At 47.0% G+C, this 26740-nt stretch overlaps 2 protein-coding genes across 7 annotated transcripts in view; one reads left to right on the top strand and one right to left on the bottom strand.

The window, feature by feature from the left end:
• TIMP3 (TIMP metallopeptidase inhibitor 3) overlaps window positions 1-9928 on the bottom strand; it is a 60585-nt gene extending 50657 nt beyond the window's left edge. The window contains 1 exon segment of the mRNA XM_043965060.1: window positions 9734-9928. Coding sequence (XP_043820995.1) covers window positions 9734-9854 — 121 coding nt within the window. The 5' untranslated portion in view covers window positions 9855-9928.
• Window positions 1-26740, top strand: part of SYN3 (synapsin III) — a 477977-nt gene that overhangs the window by 227717 nt on the left and 223520 nt on the right. The gene's annotated exons all lie outside the window — the stretch shown is intronic.

Genomic DNA, 26740 nt, shown 5'->3' with positions numbered 1-26740 from the left:
ACATAGTCATTTCCTGAGAGGGATCTGGTGCAGTCTCTCCAAGCATAAACCGGATAGGAGAGAAAGCCATCTGACTCAGATTATCGGGTAGCTGAAGTGCTTTGGGGAAGAGAGATGGGAGCAGGGTTAGTCTATTTTACAAAAGAAAAAAAAGGGGTAGGGAATTTGAAGAAGGGCACATTCCAACTGATCTTCAGTTCATCAAAAGCTGCCTAGCCTGCTGGTAGAAGATAGAGGATTTGGTTGCTCCCCCTTCAGATCAACACATTGAGAAAAAGCCACCATTTAGTTAAATACACAGATACACACAAGAGTCTAATAAAACATCTATTTAGTAATGGAGAAAGTGAGTACCTATTCTGGTCCTATAGGAGACAAAGCCATAGGATCGATTTTTCTTTTAAAACTATCTAATGGGGGACAGCTAGGTGGCCCAGTGGATAAAGTACCATCCCTGGATTCAGGAGGACCTGAGTTCAAATCCAGCCTGGAAACTTGACACTTACCAGCTGTGTGACCCTGGGCAAGTCACTTAACCCTCATTGTCCCGAAAAGAACAAACAACAACAAAAAACTAATGAAAAAAACAATCAACCAAGTAAATAAAGATGAATGAATGAATGAATAGACCATCTAATGAATGTTTTCCCCTTAGAAGAGTTGGAGGGGCAGACAGACACTTAAGTGTTGCAGTGGATAGAGCACTGGGTTTGACATAAGGAAGGCCCATCTTCCTGAGTTCAAATCCAGTCTCAAACACTAGCTGTGTGACCTCGGACAAATCACTTAATTGTTTGCCTCAGTTTCCTCATGTGTAAAATGAGCTAGAGAAGGAAATGGCAAACCACTCTGGTACCCTTGCCAAGAAAACCCCAAATGGGTCAACAAAGAGTCAGACATGACTGAAGGAACTGAACAACAACGAAATTGGAAGGAACCTCAGGGCCTGCCAAAAACAACTGGTACCTAAGATAGGATCCTGCACCCCCACCCCCACATCATCTCTGGTAAGAGGTCCTTAATAAAGTCAACAAGCATTCAAGTATCTGTTATGTATGGGGAAAACAAAGAAGAAAATAAAACCAAAAAAAGCCCTGCCCTCAAAAAGCTTCCATTCTATCAAAGAAGACAAGATATGAGAAAATAAAATATTCTTGCCCACTTCAGGACAGGCCTCCTTAATAGTAAAGGACATTTCTGCTATTCTAAAAGAGTCTCAAGTCTAGCCCAGCCTCCTTTCCACCTCCAGCCACTTCCCTAACCAATGGTATTTCAACGCCACCATTAAAAGGTGAAGCAGGATAATAACAACCAAGAAAGGGGAAGGAAGGCCAGGGAGGAGAAGCGCAGCAGTCAGAGAGAAGGCTTAACTAACACCCCTATGGATTAGATAAGGAAATGTCAAAGGAGGCCCCAAAGGCAGGATACAAGGCTTCCTCATTTGGGCCACTGAAAGGCCAAGTGTGCTTTCTCAAGCAGGGTGGCCTATTCCCCTTATCCATTGGAAACCCCAAAGTCAAACAAACCAAAATACAATTGGGGCCCCATCCGATGCTTTATTATATAGGTGAGAAAGTCCTCTCCAAGTGTCAACAAACCAATTGTGAAGAGTTCAGAGTCCCTCCCAATGACTCTCCTTCAGGTCCCTATGGCTCAAGAGGTAGTTGATCAAAGGTAAATGGAAACAAACCTAAAACTGTGGTGAAATAAACAGAAACTGTTTTCTACAGTGGGTATTGCTTGCATTCGAATGTGAACTTCTTGGGAACAAGGGCCAATTTAGGGCGAGAGGCAGGGCAAGGTTGGTTTTTATTTTTGTCTTGTTAGTATCCCGGTTTATTGCTTGAGAAGGATAGGGGAATCTCATTTGTTGCTGTCAAGTCATTTTTCAATAATATCCAACTCCCCTTGACCTCATTGAAGGTTTTCTCAGCAGGGTTACTGGAGTGGTTTGCCATTTCCTTCTCCAGACCTTTTTACAGATGAGGAAACTGAGGCAAACAGGGTTAAGGGACTTGTCCCAGGTCACACTGCTAGGAAAATAGTATCTGAGGCCAGATTTGAACTCAGGGAGATGTCTTCCTGGCTCTAGGCCCAGAGATCTATCCACAGGTGCCCTGGGGAATCTAGTAATTGAGGGTAATTGGAGGGGTGGGGTCACCCTGTGGGAACCTCCCATGTACACAGAGTATATCTTGGGTGTACGGAGTTTATAAATGGGTCTCCCACATTAGAATGAAACCTCCTGGAAGGCAAGGGTAATTTTTGCCTTAACAAAGGAGGCCTCTGATTTGCTCACCTCTGGAGCTCTCAGAGACCCACACCCTGGAAAAGAGACTCAAGACCATAAGAGAGAATTGATTACAGAAATAGACATACACTTTATTTGCTAAACTCAGCACTAATGTATAAAGTGCAATGGCTGGGATTGTCCAAAAATCCTCAAGGATCATCAAATCCTGGGGGGGGGGTTCTGAACCATTTTTTGCATTATAAACTCCTTTGGCAGTCTAGTGACCCTATAGGATCCCTTCTCAGAAGAACTGTATTAAATGCAGAAAATAAAATCCACGGGATTACAAAAGGAAACCAATTTTATTGACATGGAATCAAAATATTTTTCTTATCCAAGTTTATGAACTCTCCCCTCCCCCAAATCTATCAACAGACACATCCCTGGAGGTAGGAAGGGGAAATCCTATGTGAGGAAACTGATCTAGGGGCAGCTAGCTGTCATCATGGATAGACTCTGCATTCAGGGAGATTCAAGCTGAAATCCCACCTCTGATGCTTACTAGCTGGGTAAACACCCCCACCCCAAAAAGTCCCTGAACCACTTTCATCCTGTTTCCTGGTCTGTAAAATGGAATTAATAATAATGACACCTACTTCACAGTGCTGCTGTGGGGGTCAGATGACATGGTGAGTGCACAGTGCTTTGCCAACCTCCGAATGCCATAGAAATGCTATGGACAAAGAAATCACGAATAACTGAAAGCAAGTGAGCCCAATCAAGCTTAAGCTCTTTGATGTCAAAGACTGTCCATATTTATCTTTATTACCACTAGTGCTGAATACCATCCCTTGTACACACACAGTAAATGCTTTATAAATGTATTATTGCGTGGGATCAAATGAAAGCCAGGGAGAGGCAAGAAAGGGGACCTTCCTTGTGTCACATGCAGACAAGGATGTCAGTAGCTGACTCAGACTAGGAGATTGTGCTTGCTTGGGGGGTTGGGTAGAGGGGTCTGATTAGGAAGGGATGCTGGATTTCTCTCCCCTCTTTTCTTTCTTTCTTTTTTTTTAAATGAACCTGTAGGAATGCATCCATCAGCAGTTGAGCACAACAGTTCCTGATGTTTCTGCAAAGCCATCAACAAAAAACCCCCACCCCAGCCACTTTCCATGGATAGTTTATCTTTATCTGCCCTCGAATTTAGCAAGAGGCACATGCCCTATACCCTCCCCAGGAGCTTATGGGATTTCAGACTAGGACCCAGTGTCCTGAGTTTTAATATAAGATTTCTTATTTCCATTATACCCTGTCTTCTCGAATCAGTCACTTAAGTCTTTTCATGGAGGACGGGAACTAGTCTCCTCTTTGCCACTAATTTGCTGTGTGATCTTAGACAACTCACCTTACTTTCCTGGGCCACAAATTGGAGTCAGGAAGACTCAAATTCAAATCCTTGTTCAGGAGTATTTTGGTCCTGTCCAACTCTTTGTGACGCCATCTGGGCTTTTCTTGGCTATGATACTGGAGTGGTTCACCATTTCCTCCTCTGGTTCATTTTACAGATGAAGAAACTGAGGCAAATAAAGCCAAATGACTTGCCCAAGGTCACTCATCTAGTAAGTGTCTGAGGCTGGATTTGAACTCGGGAAGATGAGTCTTCCTGACTCCTTAAGGCTCTATAAATGGCAGTAATTACTATTGGTGTCAATATTGAAAACACACCATAGTCAAGAGCACTAGCCTTGAGAGCCAGAAGTACCCGTGTCTGAATCCTGGTTCTGCTACTTGCTGTGTGACCTGGGGGCAAATCACTTGACAGTCTCTGTGAGATTAGTACTGACACCTGCCCAATAGGGCTGTGGTAAGCTTCATTTGCTAAGTATGTTTGTTCTATCTTTGTTTTCTGTCTCAGGCGAGTCCTGGAATTTCAGAACTCTCTCCAGCATACAAGTCTTAAGAGACTTGCCCAGGGTCACACAATCAGTATACATAAGAGGCAGGACTGGAACCCAGGTCTTCCTCAATTCAAGGTCAGCCCTGACTCTACACCACTAGACTATTTCTTTTCTTAAATAGCATTATCCCAGGGAAGGAGACAGTCCCAGTTCCCTCCCTGCACCAGTAGTGGGGGATCCAATCCCCAACTAGACCTTCCAGGGTATATTCCGTTTGCATACCCACAAAGGGAGCTCCGTTCCCTGTGAAATGGCTCCTTTGAAAGAAGGACACCAGGTGTCCCTTAGTGCCCACCCCAGCTGTGCTGCTATCCAGACAGCCAAGGGTCATCCTGTAGGGCTTGGCATCCTGCCGCTCCTGTGACCTTGGGGCATTGAAGCTTCTGTCTTAGCCTCCCAGCCCAGGGGACTAGGCTCAGCAGGCTGGGAGGACACTCCCATTTCACCCTTCCCACAGGGTTTCCTCTTCTCCCTTAGAGGGCTCTGAATTCTGAAACTGGATTGTCCCGGGGCCCCCAGTAGCGTGTATGTTCTGCCTACAACACAATAATCACACCATGGACATGGATGAAGAGAAAGAGGCAAGAGGTGTGGCGGGGGAGGGGCGGGGGGGGGGGGCAAGAGCTGTAGGCTTGGCCTCCCTTCTTAAGTCATTTTTCCCACAAGGCGGTCAAGGAGTTGCTTGAACAGGATTTGGCCTGCTAGGCCTGGCTCCTTCCTTCCCGGGCCTCACCTGCTGATTCCTCCCTCCCTCCCCCCCCCCAATCCCTCTCTCTAAAGGACTTGGAGGAGATGACTGGGAATGGGGGGGGGAGGGGGGCAAGGAACCACACACATCCTGGCTACTGCCAAGTCCTTTTCTTTCCCCAGTGTGTTTTATAACCCGGCATGTAGTTTATTCTTCTCCCAAACACTACACTCTGGGTACAGAGCCCAGAGTTACCATAGAAACACCTTTTAACTCCTGCTCACCCAGAAGTTTCCAAATTCCCCTCTGTCCCTCTCCCCGAAGCTGGCTGCCAGAACATGTCACCTGGGGCCTGAGATTTTAAATTCAGGCCATAGGAGGGCGCTTTAAGGGTGCTTCCCAAACGTTCAAAGGAAGAAACCCATCCTGAGCCATCTTTCTGCTCAGCCCCCTGCCTCTGCACGCAGGGATGGCAAGCAGGGCCGGGGAAGGAAAACCAGGATGAGCTCAACAGGGGTAACCATTTAACGGGCTAGAGAGCTGGCAAGCTCCTGGGAAATGGGGCTGGTTGGTGAGAGATATAAGGAACTCCTTGAGGAAGGAGGGAAAGGGGGGGGGGCTCCTACCCAGCTCCAAGCCAGAAAGGCTCAGAACAAAGCATAAATTTGAGCTGTCCACTGCTTGCCAGCAGGGTGCTCCCAAAGAAAGCAGAGAGATTAACCCAGAGACCTGGGAATTCAAAGAGAAGCCCAGCTCCAGGGACCCACGTCCAGAGCACGTTAGGGATCTTCTCCAGCAACTTGGAGAGCTGATGAACTTTGACAGATCCAGCTAGGATGTTCCAGCCTCCATTTAATGAGCTGGCCTGTGGGGTTTGTTTGGGGGATTTGGGGGGGGGGAGGGGGGCCTTTTCCCCTTGACCACCATTAGCTAAAATATGGAAGGGAGGCTTCTGAAGGGAGGTGTTGGATTGGATAGATGGAGGTGGCACAAAGGTGCTGCATTTAGGTCACCAGGCTTGGGTTTGAATCCTGCTTGTGTTTGTTAATGCACATATGCAATCTCAGGGAAAGGTACATTAACTCCCTTCTGTAAACGAGGCCTTGAAGGTCTCCTCGTGCTCTATGTCTATGATGCTATAAACATCTGGGCCTCAGTTTCTCCATCTGTAAAATAAGGAGGTTGAACTCAAAGACCTGGAATATCCTTCCCGGTTCAGGCTGGAGGATCCTATTATCTTGGATGGCTTCTGAAATCCCTGTAGAGTCTGTGATTCGATGGGTTGTTCTTATTTGTTAAAGATTTCTAAGGCAGTGGGATATTGTCAAGAGAGTATTCAGGGTTGGTGTCAGGAAGACCTGGGTTCAAATCTTACCCATGGCAACTCAGTACCTACTTGACTGACTCTGGAACACAGTGCTACCTATACACATTATGGGGGGGGGGGGAACTAACTCTAGGGTAAAAAGACTTGGGTTCTAATCATGCCTATGGCATTTATTCCCTGTATGACATTGAGCAAGTCACTTCAATTTGGTGAGGTGGGGGGGGTGGATTTGTCACCTTGTAAAAGAAGATGGTTGGAACACAGGATCTGTGTATCAACCTGTGATAACAAGGAGATTGTACAGCATCTATCTCCCAGGACAATCATAAAGATCAGATGGGATAAGGAAAGTGCCTTTGCAAATCCCTCAGAACCCTTAAAGTGTTCTTATCCAGGATGTCCCAAAATATTTTCTGAGACACCCTTTACACAAAGGCCAGCTCGGATTATTGTCACTGGGGAGTTTAAGCTTCCTTTCAGGGAGTGGTTTGTTGTAGCTGTTGTTTTAAATTATGATTTCATAAAGAGTTTCACAGAAGTCCCAAGCAAGCCTGAGCTCTGGATGGGAGGAAACCCAATAGTGGAGGTGGTCTAGGGCCAAAGAAACCCCCATGGGAAGCCAGATCCACCTGCTGCTTGAGGCCAAACCCAGGACTTCCCACTCAAACCCAAACTGCCTGTTTGTGCCCAAGCAATTTCTCCTGTATCCTGGCCTCTATTTCTTCTTGGCAGACCTCCCGGGGTCTTTCAAGAGTCCAGAAGCAAAGGGATGGGGGTGGGGAAACATTAAAAAAAAAGTTCTCTTCATTCTTAGATCCTAACGGATTCTGAAGCCCTAATTTCCTGATTTCTTCCTCACTAACATCAATCGGGCTTCTCTCAGTTTTACATACATAAACACTATGACACTACTCTCCACCCTGACACAGTCTCTCCTCTTATATTTCAAGGTCTCAGGAGTGGTCCTGAGATCCTTTGGAAGGGATGGGGAAGGAAGAGAATCCCTGAGTCCCTAGTGGTTTGATTTTCTGGGGAAAAAAACTGGGAAATGATTTGGTACCAAGGGACAGGAGTAGAATAGTCCCTTGCCCTCCCTTGGCCTCAGTTTCCCCATCTGTAAAATGAACAGGTACAGCTAAATGACTCCTGAGAGCCCTTCTGTCTCTAATCTAACAATAAGCATTTATTAATCACCTGCTACAAGACAGTCCTAGAAACATAAAAAAAAATAGTCCCCACCCTCAGGGACTTGACGTTTTATCAGGTCACAAGAGCCTAGATTTAGAGTTGGAAGAGGCTATTTTATCCAACCCCCTCATCTTAAAGATGGGGAAACTGAGTCCACGATGGGGTGAAGTGATTTGCTAAAGGTCACACAGACCTATGATCCTATTAATCACAAGTCTAATCCCCAGCAATGGGTGTTTATAAGTAGCAGCAGCAGTGAAGTGCATTCCTTACATACACATACATACACACACATAAACAGCCAACAAACCTGGTGCAAAGCCTTTCCAATCCCCCCCAAAGGGGAGCTACTCCACCCCAAAAGCAGGACAAGCACCAGTCTGTGGGGGCCCAGGAGCCCAAGGCTCCCAAGTGCCTCCAAGTTACAGCCACCTGATGATGCTGACAGTCATCCTCCCTGGCCAAAACGAGCTGGCTGACAGGTCCAACCAGCCCCAAGGTTCCTGCTGCCATCGCCAAACTGCTCTACTCTCTCCTCTACCACACCCAGCCCACTTGTTGACTATCCCACACAAAGCCAACCCCATAGGCAAGAAGGACACAGTGAGGATTTTCTTCCCCATTCAGAAGTGGCTCTTCAATCCTCACCCTAATCTGCTGCTTGCTTCCATCCTCAAAGACTTATTAAAGACCTACTACGTGCAAGGGCCCATCCAAAAAAAAAAAAAAAACAACTTCTCTCTCTCCTTCTTCCTTTACCCCCTTCCATTGAATTCAGAGGTCATTCTACTTTGGTAGCTAGGTTGGGGGTGGGGAAGGGACAGGAAAATAATAGAAACTTTTCCAGGCCCCCAAACCTCCAAATAGCATAGGCTTCCCAAAGCGGTTATCCCCACCGCGAGAGTTTTCAGGGCCACTGAGGCTCTGGATAACTGGCTTTGCTTCCCCTTGCAAACCGCCTCTTTAGCCAAGAGAAACTCTCTAACCTTTACCCACCGAGAGACTACCCACCCTCCCCCATCCCCATCTCAAGTCCAGAGCAACATTTTTGAAAGCCACAAGCAAATAAAATAGCTTGGATTTCTACAACACTTAAAAGCATTAACCTTTAAGGGGGGGGGGGAGGGTAGTCACGTCATTTAGATCTCAAAACAAGCTTGGAAGCCAGGCGGTGCACCAGAATATTATTATTGTCTCCATTTGCTATATGGGGAAACTGAGGCTCAGGGAGTCGACTAGACAAGCGACCCCCCGCCCAATTTGAAACCTTGGTCCCTTGACTCCCAAGGCTCTTCTCCACCCCACCCCAGTCCCATAAATAATACTGCCAGTGACTTTTCACAAGTTTCAGTAGGTTGATTTCCCCACGATTAACACCTTTTGCTTGCTATCAACACCCTCAAAAATAGTTGCGTATTTATGTTTTGGGGGGCTTAGGGAGAGTGGGGAAGCATCCATGTCGTGGTCCACATTTCTACCATAGAACTAGCTTGCCTGGCACATCCCCAGCCCAGTCCTCCAGTCATTCTTGCGATCTGCCTAAAGACGGACAGGGATCAGGCTTCCTCTCTGGGGAGGGGGCCACTAGGTGAACCCCCAAATGCTGCCTGCTCCCCTGCTTTGCTGGCCACTTTATTCAGCACAGGGCTGCTTCCCTTCCAGTAAAGAGCCAACCGCCTCATCCCCTCCGCTCCAGGCTCCGACCATTCAAAGTTTGGGAAAACTATGGCGCCCCCCTCCCCAATTCTCCCTGCAGGGCATTGTAGGAAAGAACTTTCCAGACGGCAACAGGACCCAGAAGGAATCTCAAGTGCCCTGTGCCACCGGCCAGGGTGGGAAAGGAAACTGCATGAAGTGGGGAAGCAAAAATTTTAGACCTGAAGAGCTCCAGCCAGTGGGAGGGAGGGAGGGAGGGCAAGGGAAGAGAGGAAAGAGAGGAGGAACGGAGCCCTTTAACGCCATCTACGAATATAGAGGGCCTCGACAAAAATCAAGATCTCTCCACCACCCACCACCGAAAGGGGACGTCGCGGCAGAGGGGCGGATGCAACCCTAGGTGCCCACCCCCGCATTCCCTCCCGCCTCCTCTCCACGCTCCGCACTCCTGCCCCGGGCTGCAGTTGAAGAAGACAAGGAGACAAGGCAAAAGGGGACGTCGAGGCAAAAGTGTGGATGCGGACCTAGGTGCCCACCCCCGCATTTCCCTTCGCTCCCTCTCCACCCACTTGGCCCGGGCTGCAGCTGAAGAAGACAGGGAGAAGGTGGGAAGGTGGGAACCAGCTGAGAATGAGAGAACAGGCAGGGGGAGCCGGCTGGGCTGAAGCGGCGTCTCTTACCGATGTCCGAGTTGCAGAAGGCGTCCTGGGGGTGACTTGGGGAACAAGTGCACGCGTCCGCCCCCAGGTCCCTCAGGCTCCAGCTGCTGAGAAGCACCACGAGACTGAGCCACGGGCTCATCGCGGCGCGCCCGGCTTCCCAACTGGCTGCGGGATCGGGCGCGGGCCAGGCACTGGCTGCTCTCCTCCTCTTCCTCCTTCTCCTCTTCTTCCTCCTCCTCCTCGCCTTCCTCCTCCTGTCTCCTGTCTCTCTCTAGCCTCCTTGCCTTCTCCGGCTAAGTTGCTCGCAAACTTCCCCCCACCGTTCCTAAGCTGGTACCCGGCGTCTGGGCAGCCCGCGGAGTGGCGAGGCTGGGGCAGGACGGGACGGTCCGGCTGGGGAGAACGAGCGAGCGAGCACGGGGCGCCCGAGGGATAGAGGGAGCGAGGGGAAGGCTGAAGGCGGAAGGAGGGCTGAGCGTTGCGGGCAGGGGCTAAGCAGCTACCGCCACCAGAAGCGCGTCCGTCAGTCCAAGGCTCCGGCGGCTGGCGCCGCGACCGCAGCCTTATATAGCCCGGGAGGCGTTGGGAGCCCCCCTCCGGCGGCCCGGGGTCCGCCCCCCCTGACCAATCGGAGCGCCGCATTACCTCATCGCCCCCCCGCGGAAAAGGGGGCCGCCGGAGAGGGGGCGGGGCCGCCCGGTACGCTTCAGATCCTTTTAGGGAATGCGGGAGTGTGCTGGCTGCCTGGGAGCGACCCAAGAAAACGCTGCTCTCCCTCCCGGGCTCTCTCCGAGGCTCCCCCGGGGGCGGGGGGCGGGAGCCCGAGCCAGGAGCCCCTCCCGCACTAGTGCTTCCACCTGGAGAGCCTTCTCGCCTCCATCCTGCCCCGCGCGCCCTCCTTGCGCCCGGCCTCCCCTCATCCATCCTGCCGGGCAGCAGGAGAGGTCGCCCCCAGACGGTGGGTCAGCCCCTAGCAGGAGAGCTCGCCCTACAGACTACAGGCCAGTCCGCCCTAGACGTCCATCCCCGGGGGAGAGCGCGAGGCTAGTGGCCCGGGCGCTGCGCGCTGCAGAGAGGTCTGGAAGCTGTAGAGAACGAACCTTCATCTCTCCACCTTCTTCTGCGGGGCGCAGCCGGGAGCGATGGCGAGCCCGAAACCCTTGGCCTCCTCACCCGTTTCTTTCTTGTGGAGCTAGGGTGGCAGGAATCCATCTGCCCACAGCGGATCACAAATTGAGAGCTTCGTTTTAGAGGTGAGGGAAAGGAGGATCCAAAAGGTTGTGACTTGCCCAAGGTCACACAGGTAATTTAGTGGCAGAGTCAGGATTGGAACCCAAATCATTGAATTATAGATTTACAGCTGGAAGGGACCTTCGTAGGCATCTTGGTCCAAAAGGAGAAGGAAACTGACTTACCAGTTGACTTCCCATCCCCCCCCCCAATCTAGTGTCAACATAATTGGTTCAGTGAATATACCGCTCAATGTGGAGTCAAGAACACCTGAATTCAAATCCTCCCTCAGACATTCACCATCTGTGTGACCCTCCTCAAAACTTAATCTTCTGCAGCCTCAGCTTCCTCAGTTGTAAAATGGGTATATGGAAAAGGACATTTCAAACCACTCCAGTATCTTTGCCAAGAAAATCCCAAATGGGGTCGCAGAGACACTACCGGAACCACTGAATGCAAAATAATAGCACCTACTTCAAAAGATAACCTGTAAGAACCAAATAAAATAAAGTATCTAATGCACGTTGCAAACTTCAAAGCTACGTAAATGCTAATCAATCAACAAGCATTTGTTAAGCAGTTGCCAGGTGCTAGGCTCTGTGCTACAAAGACAAAACCCAAACAGCCACTACCCTCAAGGAGTTTACATTCTAATGGAGACAGCACATACCAGATAGACATATCCAAGACACAAAAATGCTGCCCAGAGAGGGAAAGTGAGGTCATAAGACAGTAGATTTCTAGATGGAAAGGGACCTTACAGCCCATCTAGTCCAACCCCACCATTTTAAAAAGGAGGAAACAGGCACCAGTTGACTACCACCACTACCACCCCAATTTGCTGTCAGCTCAAATCTGATCAATCAATCAAGCTTTTTATTAAGTCCTTAGAGTGCCTTGGGAACTAACAAAAGTGAATCAGTTCATGGGCAGCTAGGTGGTGCAGAGGATAAAGCACTGGCCCTGGATTCAGGAGGACCTGAGTTCAAATATGGCCTCAGACACTTGACACTGACTAGCTGTGTGACCCTGGGCAAGTCACTTAACCCTCATTGCCTAACAAAACAAAACAAAATACAAAAAAAAAAAAAAGATTATTAAAAGTGAATCAGGGAGCAGCCGGGTGGCACAGTGGATCAAGCACCAGCCCTGACGTCAGGAGGACCTGAGTTCAAATCCGACCTCAGACGATTGATACTTACTAGCTGTGTGACCCTGGGTAAGTCACTTAACCCCAATTGACACACACACACACACACACAAACACAAGTGAATCAGTCCCTGCAGGGACAACTGTACACTTGGGCAAGATACATACATACCAAGCAAACACTAAGTAACCTTGGATTGAGGAACCAGGAAAAGACATCGTACTAGGCTCCAAGCCTTCCTTTTAGGTTGGATGATTATAGCTAAGGAGGAAATTTATCTGGGTATAAGAGATTTCCTATATGGACAGCTGGAAAAGACCATCCAGGCCAACCATTGTTGGCCTTGTTTACAGATGAAGTTCAGTGATTTACCCAAGGTCACATGTATAGTTTAGTGGCAGAACAAGGATTTGAACACAAGCTTTCCGACCCCAATTCAACAAGGGTAATATGCAGTGTTTTAGTGAAAGTGGATTTTAAACAGGGAAAACAGCTTGATAACAGGGTAGGGGACCGCATCAAACTAGGCAGAGGTCTTCTCTCTTTAAGGAATTTAAGGATATTCAGTTTGTAATTACAGCCATGTATAAATAGCAGGAGGTCCAGATTTGCAGTCAGATGACTTGGGTTCCAATACTAGCTCTGTTCTTTAGTGTCTGTGTGACCTTAGGCAAGTCACATGACCTCAATGGAACAGTTTCCTCATATGAAAAATGAAAGGATTGAGCTTGTCTTCTAGGGTCCCTTCTACCTCTGACATTCAAAGAGCCCAAATCTGGTATTCCCCTAGACCTTAGATCTAGTGAACCAGCCAGGCCCCATTCAGGATGGATAGATTAGCTGGTCCCAGCTAAGGGGGAAAACTGAGTTTTAGTAAGCTTTCTATCTGACTAGGGTGGGGAAAGTCTGTACCTTTCTACTCCCTTGCTCTTTTGGGAAATGACACAGATTTCTTCAGGATGGAGAAATTATTGGAGTAACCACTCCTTCACTTTCCTCCCTCCAAAGAAAAAGAACCAACTTTAAGATACACACAAAGACAGAGACAGAGAGAGAGAAAGACAGAGAGAAAGATTTTAATCTTACCACTGAATTATTTACCTGTGTGATCTTGGAAAAATCCCCTCCCCTCCCTGGGACTCACTTTTCTTATCTGCACATAGTGTCCCTTTGGGCTACCTGCCCCCCAACTCTAAAGTGGATTCCCCAGGTCATGGCTAACCCAGCTTTCAGGGACTCTGTAGGTCTGTACTTCCAAACCTATAGTAAATCATGAGCCCCCACTGATATGTTGCCTTTCAGGAGTCAGCCAGAGAACACATTTAGCTCAAAACAAAGGCATTTACTGAAATAACACAGTAAGATTTATAATAGAACATTACCATCCCCCCCAAATTTAGGGTATGGTCTTCCCCAAACATGCTACCATTAATGGGGAAAGTGAACAAGCACAGAGATCACACAGCAGTGGGTGGTCATTTCATATGTAGACACTTCAGAATCCCTGATTTCCTTTCAGGATGACCTGAAACTGCTATTCCTGATAGCTGTGCTCAGCTCTCTGGGCTTGCTCTGAACATGGCCCATTGCTTCACTTGTCAATCTTAGTCTCTGAGACACCCAGCTTCTTCAACCCCCTCTAGATTTTACCCATTCTTCAAGAACCAGCTCAGGTCTTGCCTACTCCATGAAGCCTTGCTTCCCAGAGAGCCTTTCCCTCCCAAATTTACCTTGATGAGGGAGATTTTACCTTTCTATATTTTCAATGTGATGATTTTTGTACGTCATTTCCCCCAGTAGACTGTAAGGTCCTTGAAGGCAAGAGCTGTTCCACTCTTATTATCCTTGGAATCTAATATAGTGCTCTGCGCTTTGTTATTGTTCAGTTGTATCAGTCATATTTGACCCTTCATGACTTCAATTGGCATTTTCTTGGCAAAGATACTGGAGTGGTTTGCCATTTCCTTCTGCTGCTCATTTGACAGATGAGGAAACTGAGGCAAAACTGAGGCCCTGCACATAGTAGGTACCTAATCAATGCTATTTGGTTGACAGAAAAAATGGTATCTAAATCTCGTCATCATCATTGAGAGAGAAAGAGTATGGTATACTGGAAAGTGTCATATTTGGATTCACGTGTCTTAGATTCAAATCTCCAATAGGTTGGTGATCTGGGGAAAGCCCTTATTCTCTCTGAGCTCCTGTCTCCTTATCTGTAAAGTAAGAGGGTTGTTCCTGTTCAGTTTCTATTGTCCTTTATAGCTCTAAATCTATAACCCCATGATCTCCACCCCAGACGTGTGAAGGCATGAGGAAGACAGAAAATCTCAACAAAGGATTTCCCCTTATTTTTGGAACCCTCTTATTTCCAGATTGATTTTCTTTTCATGGAGGAAGGGGGATAATGGTGTTGCCAGAGTATTTTTATTTGTTCTTCTCCCTCCAAAGTTGCTTCTTAACTAAAGCTTAGCTTAGCTCCAGCTGGAATCCAGTTAATTTGCCTTCCATAAGACAAACTTTATCAGCTAATTCTTCTCTAGTGAGTTCATGTATTCTTCTCTCCCCAACTAAATTGTAGGCTCTTGGAAGAGAGGAATTTTGTTGTGTATCCCCCCCACCATAAGACTCCAAACAGTGTGTATCTATGTACGTGTGTGTGTATGTGTGTATGTGTATCGATGGGGCAGCTAGATAGTGAAATGAATAGATTCCCCAGGCCTGGAGTCAAGAAGACTCCTCCTCTTGAGTTCAAAACTGACCTCAGACACTTACTAGCTGTGTGACCCTGGGCAAATCACTTAATCCTGTTTGCCTCAGTTTCCTCATCTGTCAAATAAGCTGGAGAAGGAAATGGCAAACCACTCCAGTATCCTTGTCTGAAGACCCCAAATATGATCATGAAGAGTTGGATACAACTGAAAAACAGCTAAACAATAATAACACATCCATGTATTATATATGTACATATACTGTATATAGCTATGTGTGTGATATGCTTCAGTACTGCAGAGGCAGCTGTGCTTTGGTGGAAAGGCAGCTGCATTAGGAGTCAGCCCAGACCTGGTTTTCAAATCCCACCACCTCCACTTACTAGCTTTCCATGAACAAATCATCATTGAGCATTAGTTTCTTCATTTGTAAAATGATGGGAGGAGTAAGCTTTCCCACGATTGTGGAGGGGGAATGAGGCAGTGTACTAGAATCCCTTGACGAAGATTAATATAGATATTAACATAAATGCCCGACACTCTCATTCCTCCTGGAAGTCAGGGCTTTCTCTAGATGTGTGTACTTCATATCTGGAAGCAGACCTGACCCCTCGCCAACATTGTAAATGGTCTTGAATGAATAGCTTGGCTGGTCCTTAGACAACAGACATAATCTGTCACTGGGCTTTGACAATTTGGAGCCATGATAGACATAGACATAGACACACACACACACACACACACACACACACACACCACTAAGAGCTTGTGTACCACTGGCCATTAGCTTCAAGAACCCATGATCACTTCCATGTAAAGATGAATCAGGGCAGAAGGTCATTAGTGGGTGGTTTTGTATACAGTAGCTGTCCAATAAATGCTTAGTAAAGCTCAGCCATGAAGAAGAAATGGAAAAAAAATGTACTTCTCACTCTTCTTTACATGGGAGGATTACTACTACTACTACTACTACTACTGCGGCTGCTACTGCTACTACTGACACAGGTTGTATACTTTGTCAGGTAGCAAATTAGATTTGCTGAAGTACTCCCCCCCTTCTTTGTTTTTTAAATAGTAATAATAGTAACAAGCATTTTATGGGCTTTAAAGTTTGCAAAGTGGGGGCAGCCAGGTGGCACAGTGGATAAAGTGCTGGCCTTGGATTCAGGAGGACCTGAGTTCAAATCCAGCCTCAGACACTTGACACTTACTAGCTGTGTGACCCTAGGCAAGTCACTTAACCCTCATTGCCCCACAAAAAAAAAGTTTGCAAAGTGCTTTACAAACGCTTTATTTTATTCTCACAGCAATCCTGGAAGGGAGAAAATAAGCATTTATATAGCACCTACTATATGCCAGGTACTGTCCTAACCTCTGGGTCTACCAAAAAATAAAAAGGTAAAAGATGTTTCTGCCCTTAAGGAGTTCCCAGTCTAAGGGGGGAGGCTACAACTGGGTTTGGGCTCTGAGTAAATGCTTGTTGAATGAACCAAATCAATAATTGGATGAATGACCCAAGATTGTGTGGGGCTGATCCCTACACATTTGAGGTCACAGCAGACTTTGCAGGGTTTTAAAGACTAATCCACTTAGTGCAAATCTCTTAAGTGACTTGTCACCCCCTCCCCATTTGTTCCTTTCCTCCCTATTGGATAATCTTGCCCAGGAGACAAAATGAAAACTTGACAATTTTTCCAACTAGCTTCCGTGTGTAGAAGATAAGTCTCATGCAGGTGATTTCTGCTGGAGAAGACTTCAGGGCTGTAATTGAAGTAGTGGAGTTCCTAAAAGAAAGTCTCCGGTGTAAAGCCACCTCTTAGTTATGTAATCCAGGGTGGTAATCTGCTTGATTTACCACCGAATGGTACTGAAATCATATTTCCTGTTGTGTTCCCTTCATGACCTGAGCAGTGTGAAAGACAGAAAGGAGGAAGGAGAGACAGAGAGAGACCGAGAGAGACGGAGGAGGGAAAAAGAGGAAAGTGTGGGCAGAAAAGAGAGAGAGCACAAGAGAGAGGTAGGCAGAGACATAGAGGGGGAGAAAGAGGAAAGTATGGGGGGAGAGAGAGGGGAGACAGACAGACAGAGACAGAGAGGGGGAAGGAGAGTCAGAGACTGAGACATAGGCAGAAAGAGAGAAGAGCTTGCAGAGAAGAGATGGGGAGGGTCTGGTAATAGAGCAAACCTAGATCTGGAGTCCAGAAGACCCAAGTCAAATCCCCCCTCAGAAACGTACTGGCTGTGAGACTCCAGGCAATTTCCTTAAACCTCTTCCAGACTCAGTTTCCTCATCTGTAAAATAAGGGTAAAAATATTGCCTACCCCACAGAATTTGTTATGAGGCTCCAATGAGATAACATAGGAAACATTTCACAAAACTTTAAGGGCGATGTGAAGGTAAATTATTATGAAATAGCTATAAAATGGGGGAGGTTGGAACAGATTGCTTCTAAGGTCCCTTCCTGCTCTAAATCCATGATTCTATGAATGCAAGCCCCTTGAACAAAGGGATTATTTCATTTTGTCTTTGTATCCTCAGGGTCTAGTGTAGACAGTAGGTGCTTAATAATTGATTGTTAAATTGAGTTCTTGGTAGCGCCCACCTAGAGAAGTCCTTTCAGAGGAAAAGGAGCTATACAATCCCAGCATCTCAGAGCTGCATGGAAGCTGGGGGCCAACTATTCCAATTGACAGTGGTTCCTTCTACAACACTCCCAACAAATAACCTTCAGGTCTCTGTTCAATAACCTCCCACAACTAGGAACTCACCACCTCCAGAGGCCGTTCATTTCCATTTTAAGTGGGTCTAATTGTTAAGAAGTTTGTTTTAGGGGCAGCGAGGTGGCACAGTGAATAGAGCACAGGCCCTGGAGTCAGGAGGACCTGAGTTCAAATCCGGCCTCAGACACTTGACACTTACTAGCTGTGTGACCTTGGGCAAGTCACTTAACCCCAATTGCCTCACCACCCCCCCAAAAAAAAGTTTGGTTTTTTTCCCCCCTTCAATCCTCCTGGAATGTGCCCTCTAAGAGAAGATGCCTCAGATTGACTCTGCTCTCTGGGGCCAAGCCAACCGAATCTGAGCCCTCATCCATCAGCATGCTCCAGCCTCCTTGAGGCACATGTAAGTAACAACTGCTTTATGAGACACACAGGGTGGTCCTGCCCCTAAGGCCGAGAATAAAGAAATAGAAAACTGTAGATGGCAGGTCTTCACTGACAGCTCTGGAGGATGATAACTTCATAAGCCTAGAAGGCACTTGGGAGACATTGTCCATTTTCCTGCTCTGGAATCATCCCAGGTTGATCCTATGGCCCCTGTCCTGAAAACCTCACCAAAGGAGAAGACCACCCTGCCCCCTGCCCCCCTCCATTGTCCTACAGTCTAAACACAGAGCTAAGTCCTTTCTGCTTTGACTTTGGACACAGCCTAATACAGGGCCCAGGCACTCACCAATCCTGCCATTTGAGAGTCTAGAAAAAAAGTCAGTAAGTATTTATTAAGCACCTACTGTGTGTCAGGCATTATGTTAATCACTAGGGATACAAAGAAAGGCAGAAGACTCATTGGTCTTGTTGTTGGAACGTACGGTGCCCAACCTTCAGGGAAGACCCCCAGAAAACAACCCTTTGAACCTCACAGTGGGGATGCTGCTCGACATTTTTCAAAGATACTCATCTCTTGCCTATTTTCCCCCTTGTTACCAGCATTTACAAAGGTTTATTAAGTAGCTTTTAAAAAAAATGTCCTCTTAGGCAGAACATACCTATTAGAGGAAGTAAGTGCCAGGTTTTCTTCTCAAAAGAAAGAGAATTAGGAATTAAATCCAAGCAGCTTTTGGGAGAGAGAGGAGGGAACATGTACACAGATGAGGAATGGGGGAAACCTTTGTGTAGAAAAAGGCACCCTGATCTTAGGAAGAGTGAGAATCAAGTTGAAATCCTGATTTCTGCCACTAACTCTTGGTGAGACCTTGGACAAATCATTTCCCTGTGGGCCTCAACTTCCTCATCCATACACTGACAGAAGTGGCTTAGATCAGGGGATGTTTATATGTTGGGGCATTTTAAAAAATATTTTGAGAACTTCATTCCAAGGTAATTAGTTTCTTTTGGCTCCTCTGTGTTTCATGCATTCAAAAACTTTATTCTGAACAGGACTTAGCTACTCTGATCAATACAAGGATCCAAGACAATTCCAAAGGACCCGTGGCAAAAAATGCTACCCACCCCCAGAGAGAGGACTGATGAACTCCGAGTGCAGATGGAAGCATTATTTTTTTAAATTTTCTTTATGTTTTTTGCTTTTTATTTTTTAATAACATGGCTAATATGGAAATACATTTTGCATGACTTCACATGTATAATTGATATCATATTGTTTGCCTTGTCAATGGATGGGGGTGAGGCAGGATGGAGAGAGAGAATTAAGAACTCAATTTTTTCAAATAAATTAAAAATTTTGTTAATTTTATTTTCTTTTATTTTCTTTTTTCATCTTTGCAGGGCAATGAGGGTTAAGTGATTTGCCCAGGGTCACACAGCTAGCAAGTGTCAAGTGTCTGAGGCCGGATTTGAACTCAGTTCCTCCTGAATCCAGGGCCGGTGCTTTATCCACTGCATTTATCTACTAAACTTAATTTTAAACTTCAAAAAAACCTTGAAGGCTTTATTCTAAGGAGTCCAGGGACTTCAGCACATTACTACCCAAGAGGTCCAGGACACAATAAAAGTCACAACCTCTTGGTCTAAATGATAACCAAGGTCTTTGAACAAGTCACTAGTTTTTTTCTGAGCCTTATTTTCCTCACCTGTAAAATGAGGGAGGTGAACAAGACATTACCTTGTGATCTTTGCAACAACCCTAGGCAGCAAGTGCTGTCATGAACCTCATTTTACAGGGGTCAAGAGAGGTTATGTGACCTACCCCGAGCATATAGCTTTTAGGTAGGATTTGAATGCAGACCTCACCTGCCTCACCTGCTGCTAGGTAGAACAGTAGATAGTGCACCAAGCCCAAAGTTAGGAAGGCCTGAGTTCAAATCTGTGTGTGACCCTGTGCAAGTCACTTCACCCTGTTTGCCTCAGTTTCCTCATCTGTCAAATGAGCTGGAGAAGAAAACAGCAAACCACTCCATTATCTCTGCCAAGAAAACCCCAAATGGGGTCATGAAGAGTCAGACACAACTGAAAAATGACTTAACAACAATTCACCTGCCTCCCAGCCCTTCTCTCTATCCACCATCCCACGCTGCCTCTCATCTCCCAGAGTTTTTCCATCTCTAAATCCTCAGCCCTAGAACCCCCCCATTTCCCAGAGCTCGGAAGGCTCTGGCCCATCAGCAGGTGATGGTGTCCTTTCTGAGGGCTTCCTGACTCCAATCCCTGTGTCCAGTGCTAGGGGGCACTGTGCTGCTAGGGAACCCTCCCATTGCCTCTGAATCCTCAACCCAATCTCCCTGGCCAGTCCTCTGGGGGAAGCCGAGGCAGCGTGTCCCTCCCTTTTGGAGGAGTTGGCCACAGTTCTTTCTGGGAGGATATAATGCCCAGCAGAGAAGGAGGCTCCTTAGCAAACCCTACCTGCCCACCCCTCTCCCTGACCGAGTCACTTGTAATAGGAAGGTGGCTAGGTTCCTCCCCAGAGCTGGCTGCATTTGGCACAAGGGTGGCATTCTAGCGATCAAAGGGTGGGGAAGGGGCCCAGAATAAGATGAAAAGGAGGAGGAGAGAGAAAATAAGGTATCGAAAGGACACGGAAGAGGACGGACAACACCCCCCCACACACACAAACCCCAGCCCTAAACCCACAACCATCTGAAAGTAATTATTATTAAAAATAGCCTTCTCCAAATAGCAGGCAGCCTTGGTCCACACTGGGGCATGTGCTCCTGGCAGGAGGCCCTGGCAGCGCTTAAGCCTGGTAGATGTCCTTCCTATTCAGTGCTCGGTAGTTAGGAGTTGGGAGACAGGTCTTCTCCCAGCCCCTGACCTCCCGGTTTCCCCTTGTAGCTGAGTCTCAGCAGGGAGTAAACACCTTGCTTCTCTTCTATGTGGAGTCAATTTCAAAGCTATACAGAAGCAACAACAATTTGCCAGGCAGCTCTTGCCCCAATCTCCCAGGTTTGTCAAGGAATAAGAAGCTCCTGGACATTCACACTGGAACTTAATATTGCTGACCACGGGACCCTATACCCATCGACTTTCATTTTTTGTTGTTTTTCCTTCAGGAAAAGCCTGTGAGCCTAGTAGGAAAGTTTTCTATGATGTCTTTTTTGGGGGGTGGGCATGTTTCACAGGCTCACAGCTAGAAAGGACATTAGGGACCATCTGGTCCAACCCCCTCATTTTAAAGGTGAGGAAACTATGGGATGGGGAGCTTGAGTAACTAATCTGACACCCATGTCATAAGTGAGAGAGGTAAGATTGAAATCTGGCCCCGTTTCACTTCCTTATCATTCTGCTATCCACTAGTATTCTTAGCAAGGTGTGCTAAGAACCTCTCTGAGCCTCAGTTTCCTCATCTGTAAAATAAAGGAGTTGGACTAGGTGGTCTGTAAATCTATGCTCTAGGAGCTTCCCTGTGCCTCAGTTTCCTCATCTGTAAAACAAGAGGGTTGCCTTATCTAGCCTGCGAGTTTCCCTCCAATCCTAAATCCATGGTTTGATAATCCTAGGACCATTTCTCTTCAAAGAAAAAAAGGGCTAAAGCACATTTCTGTGAAGGGTAAAGGGGTGGGGAGGAAAGAAAAAAGGGGAAGGGACAGATTTCTCCCCTTCTAATGCCTTCCTTATGCCAGTAGTCTTCATGTGTTTCTCCTGAAAACAAAAGTAAGTGGCTTCTTTGTGGTGTTTTTGAAGGCTCAGCCCAGGACTGGGGGCAGACACTGACCCGCCCGTCCTGGGCGGGTGTATCCCAGACTGCTCTTCTGGGCTGGGGCACAAGGAGACCCAACTTTTGGACTCAGGTCAGGCTGGACTTCAAATTCCAGTGATTCCATTCCTGCCAAAACATTTGATTTCTCCCTGCCCCAAACTCCTACAGCTTGGGGAATCTGGACTGCCCAGCCCTTTGGAAGTCTAGCTACATGCTGATTATTATTTGTCTGACCCTCCCCACCCCAGGAAACTAGAAGCCCCTTGTGGGCAAAGGCCACGAGGTCTTAGAATCATAGAATGATTTAAATCTCTTTTAATTTTTACTGATTTATGTTGTCTTCATATAATCTTCATTCCTAAATATATCCCTCTCCTTTTCTCCCTTATCCAGAGAACCATTTCCAGGAGCAAAAAAATAAAATAAAATAAAACAGAAGGGGAAAAAATCAGATAGTTAAAATGAAACCAAATATCCACTGAGTCTGATGGTAAATGCACGATGCCTCACCCATAGCTTCCCACCTGTACAAAGAAGGGAAGGAAGCTCATTTTCTCATCTCTTCTTCAGGGCCAATACTGGTCACTATAATTTCTCAACCTATAGTTTTGTTTGTTTGTTTGTTTTTGTGTGGCAATGAGGGTTTAGTGACTTGCCCAGGGTCACACAGCTAGTACATGTCAAGTGTCTGAGGTCAGATTTGAACTCAGGTCCTCCTGAATCCAGGGCCGCTGCTTTATCCACTGTCCCACCTAGCCTTCCCCTCAACCTATAGTTTTTAATTGTTCTTGTTTCCATTTACGTGGTTGTAGTCGATGTATTATACATTGTATTCCGAGTGCTGCTTATTTATTATTTTTCATCAGTTAAATACAAGTACATCTGGGATTCTCTGTCTCCTTCTTAATCATCATATCTCATGTCATAACAATAGAATCATAGAAACAAAAGCTGGAGACTTTAAAGATCATCTCATTTATCACCCTCCCTCTACAAGTATGTAAATGGAAGCCCACTGAGGGAAAATAAATTAGGATCAAGCCATCTGATCTAGCCCTCTCATTTTATAAATGTAGGTACTATGGTCCAAGGACATTAAGAGACTTTCTCAAGGACATGCAGTTAGTGCAGCTATATAAACTGAGGCCAAGTCATTTACTCCTAGAGCTGGAAAGGACCTCAGAAGCCAAAGAGTCGAAACTTTTCATTTACCATTGAGGAAACTGAGACCTATGGAGGCTAAGTGATTTGTGTCTCCCAGGTTCAGAATCTCTGCATCTGTCCTGGCTGCCTCATTCTCCCTCACCCCATGTGGCTGGTCAGTTGCCAAATCTTGCCATTTCTTCCTCTGCTCACTCAGCTAGCACCTCGGTTCAGATTATTTTAGCAGCCTCCAATTTGTCTCCCTGTCTCTCACAACTCCAGCCCATCCTCTGTAAGAATTTTCCTTGAGTTTGGGGCACGGGGCAATCAAATGTTTTGGCAGGAATGGAATCACTGGAATTTGAAGCCCAGCCTGACCTGAGTCCAAAAGTTGGGTCTCCTTGTGCCCACCCAAAAAAAATAATTTTCCTTAAACACATATCTGATCATGAGGCTCTCTTCCTCAGCTAATTCCTATGGTTTTCTAGGATCAAGTATAATAAACTCCTCTGTTTAGCTTTTAGAGCCCTACACAACCTGGCCTTGACCTATCTTTCCAGCCCTGCTGGACATTACTCCCTTTCCCATATTCTTTGATTCAGTCAAACTGTCTTTCTCCCAAGTGGAGGAGAGAGCCTTTGCACTTGCTATACCCTCTGCCTGGAATGCCTCCCTTCTCACCTCCTATTCAGAGTCCATCTCAGCCTTGAAGATGCAGCTCTGGCTGGGCATGGTGGTACATACTAGTAATGCCTGCTTCAGGGAGCCTGGGACTGGGGGATTACTTGAGCTAGGGAGTTCTGAGCTGAAGTGGGCTAAAGATGATCACATGTCTGGCAAATATGATGAGCCCCAGGTGGAGCACGGAGCTGCCAGCTGCCTAAGGAGGGATGAACCAACCCAGATAAGAAATGAGATCAGACCTCCTGAGCAGATCAGCAGGGGGATGGGGCCCATTAATAGAGAGGGGAGAAAGAAGAAGAGAAAAGCAGGAGGAGGAGGAAAAAGAGGAGGAAGAAGAAGAGAAGGAAAAGGAGAATGAAAAGAAAAAAAGGAAGAGGAAAAATAGGAGAAAGTGGAGGAGGAGAAAAAGAGGAGGAAGAAGAGGAAAAGAAGGAGAAAGAAGAGAAGGTGAAATAGGAGGAAGAAGAGGAAGAGAAAGAGGAAAGGGAGGAGAAGAAGAGAGAGGAAGAAGATGGGGAGAAGGAGAAATAGGAAGACAAGGAGAAGGAACCAAGATGCTTGGTTTTCCACTACCAACTCTATTACTAGTCTATGTAAGGGTAGGGAAATCAGGTGTCTTCAACAATCATCAGTCAGTCAGTTATCATTTACTAAGTGCCTGCTGTGTGCAGGGCACTGTGCTAAGGACTAGGAATACCAAGGAAGCCCAAAGTCAGTCCCTGCCCTCAAGGAGTTCCCTTTCTAATGGGGGAGACTGCAGGCAAATGACTATGTACAAACAAGTTAGAGCCAGGATACATTGGAGCTGTATCCTGATGTAACCAAGGTCAGGCACTCAAATGAAATGGGATCAGAGGATGCTTCCGTGGGATTTTAGGTCAGACCTGAAGGAAGCCCAGAGGCAGAGGTGGAAAGGATGATGGAGAACGTCCCAGGCTTGGGGTATAGCCATCTGGATGGCACGTACCACAAAGGGGCTGCCCCAGAATGGTACTTAAACTCTGTGGGCTGTTAGAGAGAGTCTCACATCATATGTCCAAAGAGAAAACAAAGCAATCCATCAGGCATCAACCTTTTTTAAGTGCCTGTTCTGTCCTAGATACAGGAGCTATAGGGTCAAAAACGAAGCAATCCCTGCCCTCAAGGGTCTTACATTCAATTGGATAAAACATGTACAATTATATATAAAATAAATACAAGGCAGACTTCTAGGAGGAAGACAATAGAAGCGGGGGGTTAGTGGAGGGAGGGAAAGCTGGAGAAGGTGGAACTTCCATTGGGCATTGATTCTAAGAGGCAGGGGTGAGGAGGAAGGACACTCTAGGCATGGGGCATAGCCTGTCCAAAGGCACAGAAATGGAATATGTGTGGGGAATAGAAATATTAGATTAGATAAAACATTTACTATATGCTAGGTATTAAAAAGTCTAGTTCTTGGGGCAGCTAGGTGGCGCAGTGGATAGAGCACTGGCCCTGGAGTCAGGAGTACCTGAGTTCAAATCCGGCCTCAGACACTTGACACTTACTAGCTGTGTGACCCTGGGCAAGTCACTTAACCCCAATTGCCTCACTAAAAAAAAAAGTCTAGTTCTGTTGGACCTAAGAAGGCATGAAGGGGAATCAAGAATAACATGAAAATGTCAAACGATTTGATCCTAGAGGGAAGAGGGAGCCACTACGGTTTGTTGAGCAGAGGACTGGCACAGTCAGACCTGAGCATTAAAAAAGTCACTTTGGCAGTTATATGGAAAAGAAAAGGGAGAGACAGAAGTGGTTTGAGGCAGGAAGGACAAACCCATTAAGAAAAAAGCAAGTGAAACCCCCAAACATGACAGGCGCAATGAAGAAATAAGAGTGAGTCGTGTTGCCTCTCATATTTTTATGGGCTATAATGTAGGATACAGATGGACATGAGCGTTAATTGACTGATATAGGGAAATCAGATGAAGAAACTACCTTCATTAAGACTGGTTGGCACTTTCTATAGTAGCCTAGAGCAGGGAGAGCTTGCTGCGACCATGGAGAAATCCACTCCAGAATGATGATGGCATTGGGTGAGAAGACCTTTCCTATCCCTTCTCTTTCAGAGGATAGGACCATCTGCGCCTCAGTGTGCTCATCTGTCAAATGGGGTGAGTCGCCTTAGACAACCTCTAATGTCCCTTTTGTTATAAATACTCTAGTTGTGGAGCTCAGTTTCCTCATCCCGGAGTTAATCTCTGAGACTCCCTTTAAGTTCTGTGAATGGTTCTGTGTCCAGCTACTCCTAGGGCAGCTGCAGTTGCTTCTAACTCCAGTATTTAGTAACAAAAACCAAGGCCTGGAGGGTCCTTGAGCAAATCTCAAATAGCTGAGGAAGTTCTGAAGTTGCCAGGGCTGGGGTGCCGGAGGGCAAAGGGGGAGGGAGAGGACAAGAGCAGGGGGACCAGAGCGGGAGAGTATGCTGGCAAAATCATTCTTCTGCCTGTTGTTCCTTTGTATGAACCAGTTTTTGCTGTATGCACCGCCCAGTAATTAAAATCACTGGAATGCTTTGCATTTTTAAGACAGCTCGGTGTCCAGCAGCAGCACCAGTCAAAGGGGAGCCATGGAGATCCCATCCAGATCTGGCTGTCAGAGCCGGGTGGCACCTGGTCCCCCAGGGGAGAAGGGGGAAGCAGCCCATCCAGGTGAAAGCCTTGCAGGTGGATGGCTCCTCCCACCCGCCCCTGCCCCTGCCTCTGCCCCTGCTCCTGCCCCTGCCTCTTTCTTCTTCCCTCTCTTCTGAGTCAGTGCCAAGAGCCTGGCCCCATCTGGGGAGCAGAGGGAGGGAGAGGAGGAGCGGAGCATAGCAGAGCTGAGGCAGCCTCTGGGGACCATTAACGATTGGGTATCTTGGAGGAATTTGCCCTGAAAGTCAGGGACGGCATCTCCTGGTGGGGCAGCTTCCCTTCTGCCTGGGGAAATCCTGTGGCCTCCAACTTTCTGTCCTCCCACTCGCTGTATACAGGTGGAGACATTCCCGAGTTCATGGGATTTAGAGCTGAACTAGAACGTAAAGACCTCATTGTGCAGCCCCCAGGGTTATAGGATCAGAGAGCTAAAAGGAACCTCAGAAGCCAATTAACCCATCCACCCCTTCATTTTACAGAGAGGGAAACTGAGGTGCAAGAGGAGAAGCAGGGGCAGCTAGGTGGCACAGTGGATAAAGCACCAGCCCTGAAGTCAGGAGGACCTGAGTTCAAATCCAGCCTCA

Source organism: Dromiciops gliroides, chromosome 5, assembly GCF_019393635.1.
Source record: "Dromiciops gliroides isolate mDroGli1 chromosome 5, mDroGli1.pri, whole genome shotgun sequence".
NCBI classification, from domain to species: domain Eukaryota; kingdom Metazoa; phylum Chordata; class Mammalia; order Microbiotheria; family Microbiotheriidae; genus Dromiciops; species Dromiciops gliroides.
This window is presented reverse-complemented; position numbering and strand designations above follow the sequence as displayed.